The sequence below is a fragment of the Phaethon lepturus genome, unplaced genomic scaffold, assembly GCF_000687285.1.
Source record: "Phaethon lepturus isolate BGI_N335 unplaced genomic scaffold, ASM68728v1 scaffold19531, whole genome shotgun sequence".
Lineage (NCBI taxonomy): Eukaryota > Metazoa > Chordata > Aves > Phaethontiformes > Phaethontidae > Phaethon > Phaethon lepturus.
In genome coordinates this window covers 28,455-52,026 of record NW_010518683.1, presented here as the reverse complement: position 1 = coordinate 52,026, position 23,572 = coordinate 28,455, and the positions used below count along the sequence as shown (strand labels likewise).

The window sequence follows — 23,572 nt, the reverse complement described above, 5'->3', positions numbered from 1 at the left end:
AATCAGCATCTCAACACTGGTAGGATCCTGTTGTGACTGCATTAGATCCTATTCCTTGTTCTACCATTTGGCTTCTGGATAACGTTGAGCATGCCCAAATTCCACATTGTAGCTTTTCAATGTGGGGAAGCTCAGGAGACTCAAGTTCTTTATGAATCCTTTTGGGAGCCACTGCTTAAAAGCACCTATCTTATGTTTATCTTCACGTTTGGAAGAAGGTATTATTTCCATGTACTGTACTGAGGATCAACGTGACATTTACTAGCAGATTTTTTTAAAATGTGAAACTATCAGACAGCTAAATGTTTGCAGTGCATACGTGGGAGCCATTTTGTGGTACTGGTTTGAATTTATCCAAGTTGAATATCTTGCACCTGCATCATGGCCTACTGTACCTTTGCTGATTTTATTCCATTTCTTCACAGCAAACTTTCAGAATCTCAATAGCAAGAATGGAAAAACACCCCAGCTCTGGCAGGAATTCTTGTAAAATAAGGCTAGAGCACATGAACAAGGCTCTGCAGGGAAACCTGTATTGCTGCCACTCCTCCTAGGTATGCCAGAGGACTAGCAGCTTTCTCTTACTAGGACTGAACAAATACATAAGCAGAGTTTTCGAAGCGTTCTACACCAATAGAGTGAGAACATCATAATAAAGGGAGAATTAAACAGCAGAGCATAACAGTATAGCTAACTGCTCTTTCCTTTCTCTTTTTATTGAAACTCATACTGGATGGGTACTGTCTTTCCTCCAGTTCTAAGCAGAAAATCTGCTCCTGACTGTGGTATCTCAAAGTGCAGTGGGGGTACCTAAAGACAGAGTGACTGGCTGAGTTTTACTGCTCTGTTTAAAATCATCTCCCCACTTCATCATGCTTTCATGTTAGCAGCTCATACTGACAGAACAGAGAGCGAGCTTCAACAATATGTTGAACAATAAAATTCAACAGTACAGTATTTGTCTGAATACCTAGCGTGGATTTATATATATAAAAAGAAAGGTGTGATGCTAAGCTTAGGAAATGGAATTAAGGACTGCAGGTCTACAGGCAACACAGTGTAACAGTAACCTCCGACTTCTTACCTTTGGGACTCCAAGCAAAAGGTGCCATGAGCCTGTCCAGGGTTTTTGCCAGAGAGGAAGATAGGGAGTTGCTTGATGTTAATGTATTTGGAGTTGAGCATGATGTGCAGCAGTAAAAATGATGATCTAAACACAGGTAACTTACTGTATCTGAGGGATCTTGCCTGCCACAGTTACTGATTTCTTACAAGATTTAAAAAAAAGGATAAATCCTTGTACCCCCATTTGACTGATCATTCAGACTCAGAGCTCTCTTAGCATTATACAGCAGGCCAAGGCTCATATTCCCAAGAGTATGTTCCTGAGGGAGATAGATACGCTAATTGTATTGGTAGCTTCCCATAATCTTTTTCTGGAAATCTCAAATCAAAGGTGCTGACGCTTAAATGTTTCCATTCAACAATTCATCTAAAAAAAAAAAAAATTCCCTCTTCTCCTGGTGCATAGGGTACTTCCCTGTTTTCAGAGGTGTATTAATTACAACTGTTTCTATAATTAATATCAGGTAGGTAATTACTTTATTCATACACCAGGAAAGTGGTTGTTTTTTTGAAAAAGACGAAGTCAGAATTTTTGGTAAGGTTTAACTTGGAGAGAAAAGGCTACCAGTGTAATATCTTCTATGTTCTCTCTCACGTACTCCGTATCTGGGGCTGTCAGGCTGTTATAATGAAAAAGGCAATTTCACATTCAGCAGCTCGTTTTTGCTGTGAGAATTGGGGATTTCAAGTGAAGGACCCGATTGGAATGTTTTCATTTGTTTTTTTACACTTTCAGGTGGATCTTACATAGTTTGTCACATATGGTGCTTCATGGGTATTTATTTCACAACAAGTTCTGTTACGCTGGAGACAACACTTCTCTGGCTGCTGGATTAGGAGGCAAACTTGAGTTTTCCCATCTGCTTTATAGTTAAAATACACTCAACTTTAAATGACAAACTGGCAAGTATTGTTCCTACCCTCATTCTTCCAGCTAAAATTCCATATTGAGATGATCTGTGTTCCACTCAATTATTTTTTTTTTAGCATGGTAGGAAAAGAATTAAGAGCTGTATCTATAGTAGAATTCCAAGTTCTTTCCAGGTAAGTGACTAATATCCCTTTTCTTCCTATATAGAATAAAGGGTGGGATGGGCAGTTCACACTTCTTGATGATTGCCTAATAGTAAAGAGGCTGAAAAAAGAAAAACCCCATACAGTCCTCGTGTGCTGTTTGGCATGGTTTGTATCAGGGACGTACTCTGCAAATGCATATGCAAGTAGCTGCTACTATTACCCTAATGTTGGATACTACCCTCCTTTCAGTACTGGTTCTGTATTTTTCCAGCTGCAGGAAAAAAAGTCATTTATAAAATTATGTATTTTCTGAACAGTTTCATTTTGACTCAAACCATATGAAGCACTTACAGAAAAGAAGTCTACAGGGAGATAACTACACTAGTTTTCAGTAATGAGGTTTATCTGTATTCTAACAGTTAAACCCACCATGTTAATAAAACTTCTGAACAATAATCCTGCTCAGTTTCAGTATTTTCCCCTTTCCTCATATTTTAGAAGAATGTAAGGAGATAAGAATTGTAAAGTACAGCTCTGTCTTTAATATAGACAACTTAAATGCCAGCTTATAAATGTGTCTAGCAGTCTTCTACACGCTAACAGCGTTACAAGAGTAAGTTGTACAAGTAGCTACTGCAGTTGTTTCTCCCCAAATTTTCATTCATTTTTAGAAAAAAAACTTCTCATGCCTGAAAATGTCTCAAGTTTACTTGCAATTTAAAAAATTCCACCCAGCTTTATTGTTGGAGAGCAGGAAGGGCCTTAACGTGTGCATATAGATCAAGTTCCCCCTTCCCAGGCAAGTTCCACTCTGCCCACCTGACACCCGGCTGCAGGATTCAGCGAAAGCCTGACTGCGACTGTTGCTCCGTAGATAAAGGGAAAGGTACGGGCAGGTACTTCTATCTGCTGTCGTTCTGGGGCTTGACGCAGAGCCACAGCTCTAGGGGGGATTTTTAACCCTTGCAAGAACTACTGAAAACCGTTTATGTGTTCTGTTGCTGACTGATGAAGAGTAACGCATGCTCAGACAAGCAGCATTAAACTATATGAATACATGGATCTGTCCGTCTCCCTAACACCTATCAGTTTAAGGGCGCTGAATTAGAAATGAGATGCCTGATTTAAGACAAGTTGTCTCAGAAATGCATCTACTCCAATATGCTGACCTCATTTTAGATTACGCAGTCAGAAAGCACATATATCTGCTACTGCTGGCTCTTTCACTTCACAACTCCCAGTACACATATACAGGAGTATGTGATTATAAAATCCTCACCCCACAAAGTTGTCTGTCTGCAAGATTTCCACTGTATGATGTATTTAGAGATAAACCATTAAGGACAAGAACAGAACAATCTTATTTCACTTTCCTAATTGAAATTCAACTATATTAAGTGTGAAGCAATTTTCTAGAGGAGATATTTTTGAAAGGAATTTGTTCTACAAAGTGTAATGATATTTCTGTACCAACCACTTAATTCAACAAAGGATTGATGACATCAAAAGTGATCGAATTTGAACAGAAAGTAAACAAAAATGCATATTCAAGATAGTTTAATATGTATTTTCTGAATTAGAAATATCACTTTCTTAAATGAATGAGAATTTCTAGTGTAATGATCCATTACTCCCCCTCCCCACCACTGAATTACATTATTTATACATATAATACAGAGCCGATTGCAGTTGGAAACAACAATATTAAAATAAATGTTTAATAGATACAAAGGCTTTTTCTCCACAACATAGTTTTTCTGGTGTTTGGGCACCAATTTTAAAGTAATTCTCTCTTAGCATTAAACTATTTAAGTGCAAAACAATTTTGTTTTAAAAATCTATGATTGCAGCATCCATCTTCCTGAATAACATTTTGAAGCCAGAAAGTAATGACTTTCATTTTCCATGAGTGCATTCCAGGCTGTCTTCTAGCCACCTCTGGTTAAAAAAATCAGTGCAAAATAAACAATGGTGAAGTACTAGTTTAACCATTGAACTTACTTGAATTTAAGAAACATATTTTATTTTACACTATATATATATATTATTTATATAGAGAGATTAAATTACACTGGACTTGAAAAGTATAAAGAAAACCAAAAATGTTACTATTTTTTCCTGCACCACCAAAGGAAGTTTTTTCTTTTTTTTTTTTTATTTAAATATGAAAACTCTTCCTTGGGTGAGCAGCCTAGCAGTGTCAGCTGTAGTAAAAACTCATTACATTATTCCTTTGCAAATTACTATGTGATTCACATAATTCCATGTTTACACTCTGCCACGTTATAATTTGTGATGCTCTTTGCCTGAAGAACAGCTCCTGGTTCCACTGTCATTACTTCTTGTCCTGCGTTCAGAGATTTGCTAGCAGTAGTGTGATGGCTATACTACAGTTCCACTTGGAGAATTGGCCTGGTTTTGGGATGACAATAAACCCTGCAAACAAAGCAGTTTACATTAATCCAGCAAGAGAACCTGACGAACCTGACAATTTTATAAAGTTCTTAGCCCGAAGCTAAAATGAGTACAATTTATTTTTACCACCCCTTGCTTACTTTAGACATCAGCACCTTCTTTCCTGCAAAAGAATCTAAGCCACTATTGTATCAGTCAAGCAGCAGATGGGAGCTCGCGGTAGGAAAGCATGTGCGTTTATGACACATGATGAATCTGATCCCCTCGTTTGATTTAATCTACCTTGCATTTTGAGTCACTGTGAAACTTTAAAAATTGTACACCAAAAAAGCAATCAGCATTTTATTAGGGTAGCAACAATCCAACCTATTCCAGTATCAACAAGTTTGACACCTAACCTGATACAGGGAAATGCTCAATCTCGTATATGCTATTGAATATCACAAGCTTTGTATAGAAAAATAGATCATCTAACTAAATACTTATTTTGGTATTTTATAAGAGAATGAAATGCTGCGCAAGAGTTCAGTAAAGATCTCCCATTACAATATAAGCTTGCATTTGGGAAAACTTTTTACCGGTTCATTTAACTACATCGCCACTCAAATAAAATGAGACTTTCTTCGTTTGAGACATAATGCCCTGACTGCGCTAATCCCATCCCCACGCTAGACAGAGGCTACTGTTCCGGATTAAGGCAACTATACCTACGGATAGATTCCACTTAAGGTTTATGTACAGTAGCCCCTTTGTAATCACTCACATAAAAGTAACTGTATGTCAGACTTATTTAGGAAAAGCTTAATATCAAAGTACAATTTAATCTTCTTGCAAGGTCATTATTTAGGTATAACAAGTGCCAGCAGGCTGAGTAGCACAATGGCAGCTAAACTGGAAGCACACCAGTGAGTATCACTGTGCAACTCCTTACTATGTAGGCAGGATGAATGCACTTTTAGCAATTTCTCTAAAGAGCTACCAGCTTAGGTTCTTACCTCAAAATTAAGATCCTGTGACTCAGATCCATCAAACTAGACAAGCTCAGGCAGCAATTAGCACACAATGTAGAATTTGGTCACATACTCAGAATCTACATGAGCTCTTTCTTGGATCCAAGAACTGAAAAGTCAGGACTGACAGAAGAAAACCCTGACCGAAGAGGTGGAAGGAGGGCTGGGCTGGCTGGATTCAAGTCATCAGGTTTCTACTAAAACCATAGCCCACCCTTTATAAAACACATCTAATCTACCAGTTCAGACACATGAATCTGGATACATTTGTTGGATTTATAGCAGACTCTGTGTGTGTGTCCATGTGCATATATACATGTGCACATATTTTGTATTACATTTATATATGATGAAGTATGTGTCTCGATTTGGTGCCCTCCATAGATCACACCTGCAGGAACGAGAACACTTTTTTTATTTTTACTTGTTTCTGTGGTGGATACCCCATTCAAACGCTGCTGAGGCAGACTGAGGTGGGTTGTCTTTAAACTTGTTTGACATTCAGGATGTGCAAAGATGCTGCATATTTCATGAGAAGAGAACAAAAAGTTTCCTAGTTATTATTTAAGGAATAGATGGTGAAAAAAGGCAGAATTTTAGAGCAAAGAAGCTACTGAAGCACTTCTGAAAATTTTTACCAAGAAAGTTTTGTTCAAAAGCAATGAAGATGAATCAGAACTCTATAGTTCATTACTGAAGCATTCTTCAGAAGTCTATTAAATCCACCAGCAACTGGAAGGTCTTTCTTGCCAGAAGATTACATCCCCTAAACAACTTCCAATTACTCTGGAAAAAGACTTCCAAAGGTATTATTTTCAGTCTTTAATAAATCAGTGATCCAAACTGTTCACATGCAAATACGCGCTTTGTAAGCACACAGGAAGTACTAGGCATGGCATAATATGATGTCTTTTTCAACAGGCTCATAACTATGCTATACAAAGAGAAATAAGTACTATTCTAATATCAGATTTACACTGTAATGCAAGCAATTGTTGGGAAAGAAAATGAAGAGTCATTCATTTTCCTACAACTCCTCTGGCAACAGGCAGCACATACCAAAGTGCAGGGTGGGGAACTACCAGACACTGGAATTCAAGTTCTAAGACTAGGACCAAGGAGTCACCCAGTCCTGGTTTCATCTCCCAGGCCATGAATACTCCCTGCTTTAAAGTGAAGTGCAGTGCAGGTGGCTCCAAGTAAATGAATACTAGGAACTCCTTATATTCCGATTTTTGCTCTGAATTAATTCTGCAACTCTGAGCAGGCAAGGCAGAGGAACACCAAAGTGGAAAGTATCTTAAGATCAATATCCTTGTGCTAGTGCATACAGATGTTTCAAAAACTTTGCAAGTACTGCCTTAAAACTTGACGAGGCTTCGACAGCCATTCTAGAACTCCACTTTTGTGGGAGAGATCATAAATTTTGTGAGTTCTTCCAAGTAATTCATTTCAGAAGCCATCGTAGACCTTAGATATTTATATAAGAAAAGCAAGAATAAGAATTTGGTTTTTAGGCACAGAAGTTCTACCAAAGTGGTGTGTGTTCTCGGTGGGTCCTGAGTAAGATTCTATAGAATTTTGCCATTACATCAGAGCCTTTCAAGCAAGGCCATTTCGGAAGTTATGTTAGGCGTAACATAGGAAAGCCATGTTAGAAAAGCAAGCAAGAGCTCAACCAAAGTTACCCTACAAGAGTCTGATCTGTAACACAAAGGGCGTGGGACCGAAATATTTGTAATTGCATTCTCTGGGAATAATACCACGGATAAGGTTATGAAAAAAAAAATACAGAAAGCTCCTGTCTGTAAAGAAAGATTCAAGAAATCAGACTGTGGTGCTTTCTGTGATGAAACCACCCAGGCCAGCCAACTGGCTGGTAAAAGATGGAACAAAAGCTGCAGCAGCTTATTAGCACAACAGCAAAACTGCACAGTTTAATAGCCGTGACAGAAAACAAGAGAACTGAGATGCGACAACTGCATATCTGCCGTGTGGAACAGTGCCTCAGCTTAAAGTTGAAGAACAAACAAATCGTACTGAGCAAGGAGTAGAAGCAAATTAAGAGACCATTCAAAAAAATTTTGAAAATAAATGTAGTCTTTTATTAGTAGTATTATTTTGTCAGCATGTGGGTCTAGCAGGGGGTGGGAAATGGAACAGTTATGAGACCCAAGTCAGGAATTTGATAAAAGAATCTTTGCCACAACCTCAGAAAGAGTCCGCCAAGTAGGTGCTCCATCATCTGCCATCTTAATGGCACACTCTACAGCTGAAATGTGCTGCTTTCGCAGAGGACGGCGTCAGCTTTTTTTACAGCAGTTAGCAATGCGAGAGTATTGAACACGGACCGTTTCAGCACTAGTTGCGAGGGCTATTCCATGTTTATCTATGCATTCTCCAACTTCCCAAAACACACAGGACTTTGCAAATTGGTAAAAATAGGCTTGCATGTGTAGGAATAAAAAGCCGTAACAAATGCAATCAGCAAGGTCATTTCCAGCTGTTTCAGGGCACTCATAGCTGTGGTCTGTTCAGAAAGACCTGCAGCAGCATTAAGACTAACCCTCCTCATGATTCCTTGGATTCCAGGGCCGGGGGGTTGTATTGTTGAAAAAAAATCCACATATGCTCCAGCCAAAAGTTTGGTTTTTTCCCAAAGATATGAAACATAAGGTTTCACAACAGAAATTCAATCTATGACAGATCAGCAGTTGCTGTATTTAAAAAAAGAAAAAACACAACAAACACACACCAGGAAGATACTACTAAGTAGAAAAAATGCCATCAGTAACTACAGAGTTAGTATTTTCTTCATGTAAATTAGAATGGCATTAATTGGAGCCAAAGATGCAATCATATGTAGTTTCACTAACCTACATAATAAACTGCACGCTTGGCCACACAAGCAGCATAAGGGAAGTTAATGTCTATGTGCTACTTCACAACACTCTTGGCACACACTCAGCTTTCGCCCTGGACAACAGCGCGCTCCTTCCGTAAAATGGTAACTTGCCGGCTGGCCGGACCCTGCGCATTTTTCCTACTTTGTTTTGAAAATGAAAGGTAGGAAAAACAAAGAGCCCAATGTAACAACCAACCAATGTAAAAAAAAAAAAAGTCTCAGTACACTTCACTAATGCAATTAAACCAATTTTAAAAATGGCTGAATTAATGAATGCCCATAAAAAAAGGGGCATTAGTTTGTTAAACCAATTCTGCTATTGCCAAAATATGAAATAATGGGAATTTATTAATTGAAGAACATTCCATGGGTAGTTTATTCTTGTCCAAAACTGTGATATTCCTAGAATAATTTGAAAAAGTCATCTGTACCAAGACCTTTGCTTGACAAAGGAGCTGACAGTCCCATACAGTATTTAAGCAATAATAATATGCCAAAACAGGATGAGATTTTTCACATTTGTTTAAAATTGTGTAGTCAAATCAGCTGAATTAGTTTTAAGATTTGCATGAACAAAATCTCCAACAGTTTCTTATCCAAATGAATCAGAATTTATTAGCGTAAGTTTCTGAACTGCATATACTCACTAAATCAGATATTATTATAATAATATCCGTGTCATAAAAATGAGAATGTTCAAGGAAGCACATGCTGAACATCCACATAACATACTACAAAGAAATATTTTGTATGGGATTTAGGGGGATACAAAGTTGATATGTATCTTTACACAATTTATATGTTCACTAAAATGTTTAAATAAATTTTTTGTTTTCTGTTTGCTTCCCCCCCCGCCTTCATTCTAGTAGTGTTACAGAAAAGTATAAATGCTTAAACCATTTTACACCAGATCTTGTAAAAGCATGTAGTGGCATCAAGGAGGTTTCACTTGCAGCTTCTCTTCTGTGTACATAAAGGAGTTTTTCTCCTAATAGAGGTGTATCACCGTTTTACTCATTGTCAACACAAAGAAAAGTCAAGGCTGCTAGAAAACCAGCAGATTAAGACTAACTAAAAATCTCTCTAGTGGTATTAGGCAAGATTACTTCAAGACTAGTATATGACTGGCAAATAGAAGATATGCACGTCCAAGAGAAAAAAAAAATTAAGATTCAACTACTTGTATGCTGTGAAAATCACAAAAAGCTTTTGCCAGCAGAAATCTGATTTGGCTCAAGCAGTAGGACCTTAAGCTTCATTTAGGTAGTAAGGGGTCACATGCTGAGGAACAGTTGTTTCTCTAGCTTCCTCAAACTACAAAAGTCTGTAAGGTTTAAAATTCTCAGATTAGAAAATAATGAAATGGAGATAAACCAGAGAAAACCTCAGGGGAAAGCATATGACTGAAGGCAACTCCATTTTGGTTAGCTGTAAAGTAAGTGTGATCTTATCAGAAGAAATGAGACAAATTAATTTGATCCAAGTTGATCAGCACCTACCTAAAATCCAACTTCAAAAAACAGAAAAGAATGTGATCGTACAAGTTATTTCCTTGAGAAGTTTGGGCAACATTATTAAAGACAGACAAGCAAGACGACACTTTCATGTTCCAAGACATCTTTTGCCAAAGTGCTTTCTATGACCACAGAACTTGTGGAAGTTGCTTTTGTTTCATGCTTACACTGACTGTCAAGAAACTGGTTTGACCAACCAGTTCTTACATCATTTGATGCAACTGTCTGTTCCCAGAAGCTTTCAGGATGGATCTCATTTTGTTCCTCCATTGGCACCTGTTCTTAAATACACATATATGTTGTATATATAGAGCATCATAGTGGTCGATCAGTACGTTCTGAAATGCCAGAAGGTTCTCAAGTTCACATAAGAAAGATGATTTTCTCAGCTTTAGTCTACAGAGTGTTTTCACCTGACAGAGTCCTACCTCAGTTAGACTGGGCCCAAAGTAACTAACTTTTTCACTGAAATTTCTCAAAAGTGCCTTTAAAACACTTTAGTAAACATAATTAGTTTGGCTCCTCCTTCTGTTAACACAGAACTACTGCTGCAAGGGTGACACAATCCCTAGTCCACTCAGATGGAAGGGCAACGTCTTAAGTCTTAGACTAAACTGGTTCCAACAAATTTTGCAGCCAAAGTTTTAGACTGGTTTAGTTCTAGTTCAGATGAGTGTCCTTCTAGACTAGCCACAGTTTTTCCAGACAGAAAACACCTGAATCATCTTGAGAGTGCCATATCCTCAGGGCTGTAAATTCAGCATTCATTAGGTAAATGTCAAGATCTAAACCTGGAATAAAGAACATAAACTGCACCAGAGTCCAGAGAGGAAAGAGCTCCTGTAGAGTCCTAGAAGGAACAACACCACTCTGCTCCAGCTCCTATTTGACAGGTAGGCAGAGAGAATCTAGATACATTCGTGTCCGTGTTTTTCTGAATCTGAGTTTAAACAAGTTTGATAAGTGGTCTGACAAGTATTCTATTTCATATTACCCTAGTCCTAAAAAAAATAAGTATCATGAGACATGACCTTATCAGCAAGATTTAAACATCAAAACTTATGCATTGTCTTGAGATGAAGTGAAACATTTACTCAGAGCAGGTTACAGGATGCGATCAACTTCTTACTTTAAAATATGGCAAGTTAGCAGCTTTCGTTGTGGCCATTTGTTCAGTACATATAATAGCATAAGACCACCTAAGGACTGCAAGATAAATTAAAACTCCAGTGTGGAAAGGACTATTGAAAGTTATCTACATTTACAGTTCAATCACAGATTTTTATTTAACATCAGAATACAGAGGACAACCCCAGCAAGTTATTTTGTAATGTCAAGTATTTAGTAAAGTTCTTCAGCTGTAACAGTGACAGTAGAACAGCTAAAAATAAGCAGTATGAAACAAACATCATCTTCTTAAAATTATAAATATACCAACAATACTTCTTAAAGCTTAATTATTGCAACAGTTAAATTAACAATAGTTCATGTTAGAAAGGCTCTATGAAATTTATTCAAGTTGTCAAGAAATTAGATGGAAGTGTAAAAAGGAAATACATATGAATTTTACTTTTGATTTTCACTAAAGGTAGTCAATACAATTTTGTACAGTATCACCTAACATGTCAATCTTTAACAAACTCCAGTATACAGAATTCATAAAATGCAGAGAAAAAAATTGTTTAATTTTTACATGTAAATTGACAGAAAATTAACTGACACAAATTTTATTATTGTAACATAAGCAGGCCAGCATTTTAAATATTAATTTAGTAGCTTTATGTTGTTAAAGGGGCAGAAATATACAATCATTCCAAGTACACAATCAAATTTTAAGAGGTGATAATTCAGAACATGGGTTTTCTAAAGAGGGTTTAGTAAAAGTCATGTTATTTCCTAATCCAGACATCCTCATCATAAAGCCTTTACAGGGTTATGATCTCTCCTGGCTTTACTGGAGCCACTAGTCGCACCTTCACGCACACGCACACACACACATACCTTGCTATAAATATCACACCAGTGTACTAGGTTTAAATTCACCCTGATAATGTGGGTATGCTATGTGCAACTTTGCTATTATGCACACTACAGAAAGCTTCAAATTTCAGCATGGTAACCTGAAGTCATATAGCTGTGTTTCAGTTTTACTATAATCATCCCTGAAGTTTATACAGATACCGTATCACGTTGAAAGAAATCTATTTGATAGTACTTAAATACCAGCAATTGAACTTCAATTGTAATGATGAAATGCTCCTTTCCATTGAGGAAGAATTAGTATGTATAGCTGCTCATCTCACTCAAATAGTACACAAATGTTTAAGTACTTTCACTAAAACAGAAGCCATACTAAAACATGATACTGTACTACAATTGTAGTTAACTAGAAAATTCAAGGATGTTATAATTTAAGTCTTAAGTTTTCCTGTACAATAAGTCAAATAAATAAATTCCATGTGCATTTGTTTTACAAAATGGTAGCATGTTTATCTTGCTAGGTTATACACTGCCATTTCACCTGTTCATACTTCTGGCCAATCTTACCTTGAGCTTTCTCACTAAGGAAACAACTCATGAGCAACTTACACAAAATGGAGTCACTGTACAAGATAGTGAATAGTTAATTCTGAAGTCAAACACAGAAATCACATAGTTTCTCTGATCACTAAGTTCAGAAAAAACTTGTTTTGCATATCCAGGTACCACTTTGGTTTTCTGGGGGTTTTGTTGGGTGGTTTGTTTTGTGTATTTTTTTTTTTTTTAATTGCTTCTGCAGGTGTTCTAATTCAGTTTGAAGTCGCTATAAAGATAACACATGAAGTTTACCGTGGTTCCTTTAAAATTCTTTTTTTATGTTTTAAGATTAATACAACAATTTTGCAGTCCCGTTTAGATTTCCCATCAGGGGCTGGGAAAGACAAGGAGCAGAGACAAGACAGCTAACTGTATGCTGAGAAGAAAGTTCACACTCTTGTTAAGGCAACCTATTTTTCTCGCCACCCTGAACCTTCTTCCTCAGAAACAGGCTAACAAAAAGCGAGAGTAAAAAAAACTGAAACTAATGAATCCTGAGCCTCATTCAACTTGTTTCTTACTGAATTTTGCCATTCACTTGACCTCACTCTGATTGGGAGTTAGTACAACAGTTCTGGAAGTACAATGCAAGAATGGTATATCCAGTGAGGAAGCTCAAGGTATGATTATGTATACACTGAAGCAGTAATGTGGAAAGTTGATAAAAAGTCAGGACACTGTAAGCACTGTACAGCCTATCTGCTATCATAAGAATCACAGCTGAAGAGACATTTCTGGATTTTTTTTTTTCCCCACTAAGGGCAGCACCAGCCCAACCAGAAAAATGAAGATAACTTGTCATACACTGTCCAATTATCCAGCACATCTTTTGATGGCTATTAAAAATGAGAGGGAAAGGTAGCACTGGCTCAATGGAAATCATGTTAGACACTGCAAGCCTGCTTCAGTTTTCCATCCAATTCTTTCTTCAGGCTGGCAGTGGCACGAATTTAATGAAGGCCCTTTGAGGCAATGATGGAAGAAGCAGCAAGATTCAGAGGCCTTCACTCTAGAGTTGGCAGACAAAAACGTGATGGAGTTTTAAGATCACTTGGGGACCCTTATTTCAAAAGGAAGACTAGAAATAGCAGCTTTAAACCCCAGAGTAATGGGATAGCCTAGGATAAAACAGCTGGTGAAACAGAAATAAATGGTATATAACCCAGTAAGAAAGACACTACCATGAGTGTTTTATACTTTGACAATTTTCATTAAATAAAATTAAGTGCTTTCCTATAAACAAAAAGGATGTTCATAACGTCCTTCTGGCACAAATATTTTCCTATCAACGCCCTGTAAACATGCCACCAAAATTTAGTTTTTACCAGCAGAGTGAGCTGACTAGAAATGCAAGTGAAATCAGAAAAACAAATTCGTTTGAAAATTTCTATGTAAATACTTCCTAAACAATATGGCATTTACATCAGTGTGCAATATATTAATTTTGAAAGTAATAACTTCACAGCATGAAAATTACTTACCTGTAATTAAAGTTTTCCATATTGGCCAATACATAAATCCTGATTTTTTGGTACTGCATACTTTATCTCTGAAATATTTGAAATGTCACATTCCAAATCAAAGTCAATACACAAAAATATTTAAGTTACACCCAGTCTAACAAAACCCACCTCAGCCACTGAAAATAAATTTAAGTGTAGTGTTTAGCAGTACACAAAGGAGTTTTAGAACAAAATGAAAATGCAGGTCACAATAGAAATCTGAGGCACTGCTGTACATGTATAAAGTTAATTCATAAGACATATGAATTGCACTGAGTCACAGAAGTAATAACTGCTTTAGTATTTTCATTTAGGAGAAACATTTTAAATAGTTTAGTGTTTTAGGCGGTGCTCTTTTGTGGTGTTGTTTTTTTTTTAATTAATGCTGGATCTGCAGTTTTTAGGCAGAAAAGCACTTCTAGGTAACACCCTCCTCCCTTCTCCCCAGAAAAGGTTTTACAATTTTTAGTTTTAGATACAGACTTTAAAGATGCATTAAGATGCAGAGCGGACGTAGCTCTCTACACATATCTATGTTGTGACAAATTTGATAACATCTCGAAGAAACCTACATTATACAAACAGTTTTAAGAAAAATTATTGAGCTTTACTTAAAAGTTTATAGCAATGAAGATGTGGTATATAAATATATACAGTACCTCCACTTCAAAAGTCCGATTTATGAACCAAATGGTTAAAACCTAATGAACATCAGATTTTCATTTAGGTTGCCCAACATGGCAATATTCAGGTATCACAAGATTACTTCTTTTTCTTCAGGTGATAACCTACATCCCTTTTCAGAATTTTTCACAAAATAACGGTCCTTTTTGCTAGATCAACTCTGGCAACGTTTTTATAGCTGTATACCTTTAAAATGTTGCTAGCAAACAAAGCTATTGTAGCACAAAGTACTTTTTAATAAAATAATCACCACATTTAGCTTCATTCAAAATTTAGCTTGCTATACATTAGACAGAAGAAAATAAAGTTTCATCTGTGTTCAAGTGCGTTAACAAGAAGAGTTAAAACTAGTAGTATATTTCAATTGATAGAACAGGTGCCATCAAAAAGCATGAGCTTGTCGATGACTAAACTGCCTAACAAAACGGACAGTAATATAACACTGAAACTACTTAGAGAAAGCTTGCATGATTTTCCCTAACTTAACAGATACATAAATAAAAAATTAAAGTTCCTTGAGAATACTAATTCACAATTTCAAGAGCATAAACTACAGTCAGTAAAGGGCTCACAAATCTGTGCATAAAATGGCTGACATTTTAATAAGAAGTGGTTTTACATTAATGGCAGGCCACCACACAAAAGTATGGAGAAACAAAACACTTTGGTTTCAATTTTTTCAGAGGCTCACATTTCTCATTAGACTTAAAACCAGCTGCTTTTCATAAGCTGCTCTCATTGGGAGTGCTGTATTTTGAAGAAAACATTAGAAGGATTATAATTATTTTAGTGACTGACAGGTTTTACTTCAATTTTTACATAAATAGCTTTCACCATATTGTGGTTATGCTTAAGTATAAGAACACTGATCAATAGTTTAGATACACAGTATTTATTTCTTCTGCTGGAAGGCAACTATACTTAATAATTGTATCCAAGACACTTCAAATCATTCAGAAATATGGCATGCAGTATCCAAAAGTATGGCTCTGAGGATTTTTTTTTTTTTTACATTAAGCATAAAGAAATTTTATATTCAACATTCATTTAATTTCAAGAAAACTACCTATTCAGAGTTCTAGTTCTTTGATGCAGCATTAAGGATTAAAACTTACCACTTTACCAGGCCTTGCCCATGTGCAAATAAATCCCTCCTGACAAGCAGTGACTATACAGTCTTCAAGAAAAATTAACACAGTCAGTCTTTCATGTGCTATCTTTTTACAGATAAGAGGCTCTAACAAGGGAACATCTTCCATTCGGGGACAGAGAGGTGTTCCCAAAGTTTTAGCTGGGTCCGTTTTGGTTTTAGTAACTAGGTTCAGTTTGTCACTGCTCTTGCTAGATATATGTCCCATGCTATGATTTCTCTTGTGATCTTTTTCATGGTGTCTTTCCTTCCGATCGTGTAGTGATAAGGTTGCAAATTTACTAACGCCAGAAGCAATGGCACCATCCATGACACTGCTTTTACTGCCAGCATTTGAGACTGCAGAGTGTGGAAGGCTGTTTGACCGTGGAAGAGGAGGGGGTACAGAGTTTCCAGGTGTTGTGATACTGTTTCCATTACTTCCTGGGTTAGTTCCACCACTTCCAGCAGGTGGACTTGTGGCATTCATGACATTTGTATGTGTCCTTGCTCTTGAGAGAGGTTGGTGGGGGAAGAGGATATCTTCTGTAAGATCCCACAAACAGAGCTGTGTGTCCTGGCCTACTGAACCAAATCTATATGTAACACTTACTGGACGACTGTCTGTAGAGTTCCTTTTGGATAGCCTAGATTGCGTACTATTTGCTCGATCTCTGCCAAAATGAAGGTCTTGGAAATCCTCATCACTTCCGCTAAATTCCATCGGGTCATTCTCTTCTACACTAGTGGTATATGGATCAAATGCAACAACACTGACCCATGATTTATGTCCGTGGCCTCTTGCTATTACTCGACAGTCCACGAAAGACCAAACTGTTACCAAGTCATCCTCTCCACCTGTCACTATGTATTTCCCATCGGGACTCCAACACACACACAGCAGTCCTCCAAAGTAGCTTTTCATTGTACCATGCAATTCCACCGAATCAAAGTTAAACACACGAAGAAAACCATCCTGGCTCACACACGCCAAGAACTTCCCATCTGGGGAAAAGGCAAATTCATTCAGGGCACCCTCACCTACTGTCCATTTAAGCAGAGGGTTTCTTGTGGATTTACTCTTGCAAGTGTGAACTGCAAAACTTTCTCCTTGTTTAAGTAGCTGGTAGTGCGGGGCTGTGGTACCACAAGTGTGCTCCACGTTATACAAGTACATATTGCCACTGGAATGAGCTACTAGGAAAAGGCTTTCCGAACCTGGTACCCATTTTACACAGGTTACTCTGGACTTGTCTATTAGTCTCTGTGAAAAACAAAGAAGATACACATCAGAAAGTCTGCAAATTAAAGTTTTAATGATTAACTGTAAATCTGAGCTTTCTGGGGGGATGGGGAACAATATTTAGTCAAAGTGAACTCAACTTTCTAGAAAGGAGCTATATTACTGTATTTGCAAAATACTTATCAGGCAGTAAAGAGGAAATTATTTTCAGACAAAGTGCTACCAGAGGTTATTATTATGGTCCACTCACATTCCATAAAGAACATACTTCAATCAAGCCAACCTGTTGTTATGAATCTAAAGGTAGTGTTCTTAGGTTTATTTTTCACTGTGTAGGTTGAAGAACGTAAAAAGGAAACAATCAAGGAAACACAGAATGAGCTAAAGGGGAAAAAAGGCAGTTACTTATCTGTACTACATAGCAAACTAGTTACAAATCAACAAGAGTAAATTTAGATTCTGGTTTTATCTTAAATCACAAATAAAATCCATCCTCTGAAAGAAGAAAAAAAGGGCTTTAGGAGTCTTTACCAGCTTTTACTGATTTGGGGAGCAAAAGCTACATACACAGTGACCCTATTATGATGTCGCTGGAAAGTTAGTAGTTAAATGCATGTAGTTCAGTGAATTCAGAAGGCACCACATACTCTTCACCTTGGAATTCCCACTCTCCAATTACTTTTCATTCATTAGCCAAGGACCTGTCAGTACTCTCAGTTACCACCAGATTAAGAAGTTTCCTTGAAAGAAAAGCATTTTAATAGAGTCCATCATTGCAAAAGCATGAACACACACATTAAACAAATGCTCCTGATCATAATATCTTCAATGCTGTAAGAATGGAGAGATAAAATTTGACTCCTTGAGTTTGCTAGTGTAGTTATGGTGGACTTCTAAAACTTACCAAGTCGCCCATAGTATCATTCAACTGCAACTTGGAGACAAGTAATTCTTTACAGGCACATTCAAAATTTGTATTTGGCACAGATTAATTACAGTCTGAAAGAAGAGCCAAACTACACAAAAGGCAAGAATGCAAATACAAAGAGCCTAAGGAAATACCAGAACAAGTGACAAAAGTGTTAAAAAACAAAGAAGAAAAAAAATCCCCTCCAAACTTTGCTATGCTGTTTATCATAAACAAAAAACCCCCAATAATTAATTGACTGTTACCCATTCTGGGCCTGTAACTATCACTGGAAAGCAGCACCTGGTCATTTTAGATTATGCTTTTGCTGCTGTCGACCTCAGTGTAAGACCAGGAAGCCTCTCTCCTGTAATTTCTCATTGGTTAAATGAGCCATTTTGTACTTGAGAGCTGAGAGATGTAACTTAATCCGGGAACTTTTCCTCAATTGCAGTAGCTTTAAAATAACACATTCTTAGCTTCTGTTGTGATATTTTAGATATTTTGTCATGTGTTCATTAATATATATCGTTTGTGTCTCATTAATGATGGTATCGGAACTATTAAGACAGAAAGTCTCCTAGTACACAGCAAGAGAATATGGACAGGGAACATCAGCCCAGCTGGCTTCCTATAGGCAACAGTCTTCTCATTACGAAACTACCACTAATTACAAAACTACTGCAAATATGGCAACACAGCAAATTTTCTTGCTCTCCTCTACTAGAGCAGCTCAACTTGACATACAACCTCTACTCGTAAGAGCAGTTGCTCAACTTTTATACTAGAAATGGCATCTTGAGTCCATAATCATGTTGGGCTACACAATCTTAAACATTGTACAGAAATCCTGCAAACCTGATCTTTACCTCAAGGAAGCTAGGGACAAAACAGAAGGTTGCAATCTGCCATGAGAACAGATTAGCTCAAAGAGACAAGATGCAGAAAGACTTTAAGCTGATAAGTAGCAAGTGACTACAACTCATTGCCTTCTCAACCAGCAGAGCTTTAAATCCAGCAGGAAGATAAAAACTCCAAAGTTATGACTTTCTGAAGTTTTAAAAACTTTCAACTGGGTTCACATACTACTGCAGCACAACAAAACAAGACCTGAAAGTCAGTATGACTGGCAGATGCATTACAAGAATGGACTGAATGCAATATCAAGCAAATCACTGGAGTAGCTGCGATAAGGAGCTTATGTTCAGTTTGGTGAAATAGTATGAAGTGAAGGAACTTCAGTCACTAGTCAGGAAGACAAGCCAAGATTATCTTCATAGCCATGTTTTGAACAAGCTTGAAGCAACAAAATTATAGTCATAGGCCACAAAGCAGTGAAAAAATTGAGGCAAATCAAGGACTATGCATTAAGGTCTGCCAAAGAGCTTTGGCAACACAGGTAAAGGAAAAGTTTATTAGGAAAAAAAACGCAGCTTAAGGCTTTAGTTTAAATAAAAAAGAATTAAAATATGAAAGAAACATAATTCAGTTGGCTAAGCTTGATAATAACCAAATATCACCTGGGAACAACTGAATCTGTGAGGTATACTTGGTTGGTTTGGGGAATAAGAAAATATCACTAATTTAATTCTGACATACCTAGAAGGAATACCACTGTTGGTACAGACTGATTTAGGTAGGCAGCCACAAGCTGCGTAGTATGACTCACCTCAGCCTTTCAAGTCCCTATTGTCTTCTACATCAATAGAATTGAAAAGAAAAAAAGAAGAGTAACAAGTTAAAATGCAATAGCCTTAATGCAGTCTAAGTGCAACATAATCTTCTGTGTCATAACAGGTTATTTTACGTATCTCATATACTTAAGTGCTATCCTGATTGCTTTATCACAGGTGATAGTCAAAACAGAGCTTTGGGCTACCTGAATCACTAAATTACTAACAGGATATGCAGTGAATTCTAGTATCTCTAGCATTAGTGCTAAATCTGTTGAAAGACGTAAACACTCATTTAGACCACCTTCTGCCTATGAAGACATGTTTATTCTCAAACAGTATTTAAACTCTAAATATATTCAAAACCGAACAGGCACCTTCATCTTGAAGCAAATGAACCAGCTCAAACATCAACGTTCACTGATGTATCTAAAAGCCATTTCAGAGAAACAAGCCAGAACTTCCAACCACGTCCAGGGCAAACTTCAATACTGTAACTGACAGATTAAAAAAAAAATATATAAAAGTTTTAGAATTGGTTGTAACTGCAGATAAGATCAGTGTAGGAAACAAGAATCTGTCATTTAACTCTAGCCTACTGCACGCATAGTTTTCATAGACTCATAGAATAGTTTGGGTTGGAAGGGACCTTTAAAGGTCATCTACTCCAACCCCCCTGCAGTGAGCAGGGACATCTTCAACTACAGCAGGTTGCTCAGAGTCCTGTCCAGCCTGACCTGGAATGTTTCCAGGGATGGGGCATCTACCACCTTCTCTGGGCAACCTGTGCCAGTCCTTCACCGCCATTATTGGAAAAAATTTCTTCCTTCTATCTAGTTGAAATCTACACTCTTTTAAAAACCATTACCCCCTGTCCTATCGCAACAGGCCCTGCTAAAAACTCTGTCCCCATCATTCTTAGAGGCCCCCTTCAAGTACTAGAAGGCTGGAAGTCTCCCCAGAGCCTTCTCTTCTCCAGGCTGAACAACCCCAACTCTCTCAGTCTGTCCTCAGAGGAGAGGTGTTCCATCCCTCTGATCATTTTTGTGGCCCTCCTCTGGACCTGCTCCAACAGGTCCATGTCTTTCCTCTGCTGAGAGCTCCAGAGCTGGATGCAGGATTCCAGGTGGGGTCTCACCAGAGCGGAGTAGAGGGGTAGAATCACCTCCCTTGACCTGCTGCTGGCCATGCTGCTTTGGATGTAGTCCAGGATACGGTTGGCCTTCTGGACTGTGAGCGCACATTGCTGGCTCATGCCCAGCTTTTCATCTACTATGAGTGTTTTGGTAGCACTGAGCAAATCCTTATGTTAGCTTTGTAGAAAACAGATCATCTCATTTAATGTTCAACAAACTGTCAAAGGATGTATTCCCACCACAGAGAAGTAATGCTGGTTATAGCACAGAGAAAAGGCAATACTGTCTAATGGAAAGTGGCTTCAGTTGCTTCCATCATTTGTGGACTACCACAAGAAATACTCAGCCTGTAATGCAACTTTACACTGTAGACACCAGACAGTAAATAACATCAAGGCACGTAAACATGCACTGTACCTTTATGTAAGTATTTCAGCAGAAGTTTTTCTCAAAGCAACTATAGTTCACCTACAAGAGCGGGAACTGCTCTGTGATACGAAACTCTAGCTGTTTATGGTATTTCTACTGCCATCTGTAATACTTACACTATTATCATACAAGATTAAATCAGAGCTGTACTTAAACAAGTAACTGTTTCACATCCAGACTACAACTCCCAGTAGCGAAGTTGGAATTAATGACAAATGTGGGTTGTAGCAATGCAGGGGGAGGGCTGTTAGGACAATGCTAAAACGAACATTTCAACTACTTATACAGAAGTTTCTACTAAACAGAGTACCCCATGCAACATTAAGAGATTCTCCAGCGCTGTTTCCCACTCAAGCAGAAAGACAGAGCATGTGGGAAAAGGCTAGGTAAGAAGAAAAATGCCCCTCTTCTGATCTAGATGTAGCTACTTTTAGAAAGCTGAGGAGGAATTAAGACAGTTCCAATTATAAAACATCGCCATTGAGAACAATACTTCAATCTTCTTTGCACAATGACAGAGCAAGGCAACACATTTTTCTGAGGTGAGAAAGATATGCTTGCTCAGTTTGAAAGCTGAGGAAGGCTTAAATTCATCTGCAAGGCTCTTTTCAAGATTTGAAATTTCTACGGGGGGGGGGGAAGACCTGCAAAGCTCTTTGCAATTCACATGCAGCTGGATTCAACACAAAAAGGAGCCAAAAACACCCCCCCCAAAAGAACAATCACCCCCCCAACCCACCCAAATTCCCACAGCTTATCCTCTGCAAAAAAATGCTGTCAAAAGTTCTACCAGTTACCAGATTTCTTTCCTTGTTAGCATCCAGACACTTACTCTTCTAAGAATGCCAGTACTAGCACATAATCAGAGACAGTGGTCCTGTAACTTGGCATTAGCCCACTCATAGTACTCCCTTCTATCTTTCCGTATTGCACAGCAGCAGAAAAAGCAAATGGAGAGTTTCTTTCAGGAACATCACATGGCCAAGACCTCATAAGCCTTCAGCTTTTTCTATGCAGCATTCAGCTTGATACCCTCATCTTCTCCAAGCAAGCCTTTAGGAATCCTTGATACAGACAGTTTCTGCTGTAACATCCTAACCATAAAAATTGACCTTATTTAGTATTTTGACCATAATATATTAGCTAAGTAGGAGCTTAAATGTTTTCTTCTTCATGTGGAATGAGAAGCCTCAGAAAGAACTCACTGCAGAGCACATGCAGCAACATTTAGATTTGTAGACCTTTTTTCCATCAGTTAACTGTTACTAACTCTAGTTACAGTATTACCCAAACTAGAAAGTCCTAATTTTTTTATCTTAAACCCCAAAAGATTCCTTCATGAGTAACATTTTTGTGTAGGTATTCCAAGCCAATGAGACACCTGAAAAACAAAGGTAGTGACTGAATGATAAGCTATATAAGCAGAGCCATCTACAGAACTTTGAGAATCTACGCTCTTTAATATCACAAATACATTGCATGCAAGAATGTTAAGATTTCTACTTACTTCCTCATTAAATAACTTGCTAGTTTCTTTTTTAATAGGGTCTATAAGTTGGACCTGGCCTGCAGAGAAGCCTACTAGAAGAGACACACTTTCTGCTGTGGCTGTTAAGTGATTGAAGTCGTGGCATGTAGGTTGTGTTCCTTTGTATATCCTTTTGTCTATTGGTTTACTCAAGTCCGCAGCCTGCAAAGAGAGCAAACAGAATTAAGACAGTTTATCACAATGTGTGCATACAATCAGTTCTATTTGCAAATAATATTTATACTAATCAACAATTTATGCAGCCACAAAACCCTACTTTAAAAAGTAGGTTCGTATTTATCAAAGACATCCAAGATGCTGTCAAAAGGTTTATCTTTTCATATAATGCAATACCTGTGTTTTTCAATTTTGCTAAACACCATATCTACCCCAGCCTTTGCAACTACATCATGTGACAAACCAGTGACAACAACTCAGTAACACAAAGGCTCCAGCAAGTCCTCAAGATCAACCTATTCCCAGAAGGCCTCTCCTGCCAGAAGCAGCATTCCATCACAGAGGCAAGATATCTTCTACTTTCCTAGTAGCAGCCTTCTCAGTATTGAGTACAACCAATTAAAATGGATTGGAAATAGCATATTCTCAATCACCTGATTCTTGTACCCTAAGTCTATCCTTTTATAACAGGCAAACATACGATATTGATCTCAAGAAAATGATCAACTAGATCCTAGGAAAGCATTTTCTAGGAACACTAACACAAGGTGTTGATACTGTGGTTATAAAACACATTTTAAGCCATTAAGCCACAAAGTAA

The 23,572-nt window shown here is 37.6% G+C and overlaps 1 protein-coding gene across 1 annotated transcript; it reads right to left on the bottom strand.

Annotated features, from left to right (window-relative positions):
• Nucleotides 1-4,029: 4,029 nt before the first annotated feature.
• WDR20 (WD repeat domain 20) lies at nucleotides 4,030-23,015 on the bottom strand (the record flags this gene model as incomplete). Its single annotated transcript, XM_010296821.1, is given in 3 exon segments — nucleotides 4,030-4,578; nucleotides 15,865-17,142; nucleotides 22,774-23,015. Coding segments are annotated over 3 exon segments (1,574 nt in total), but the record flags the coding sequence as incomplete, so codon positions are not given.
• Between the last annotated feature and the right edge of the window lie 557 nt (nucleotides 23,016-23,572).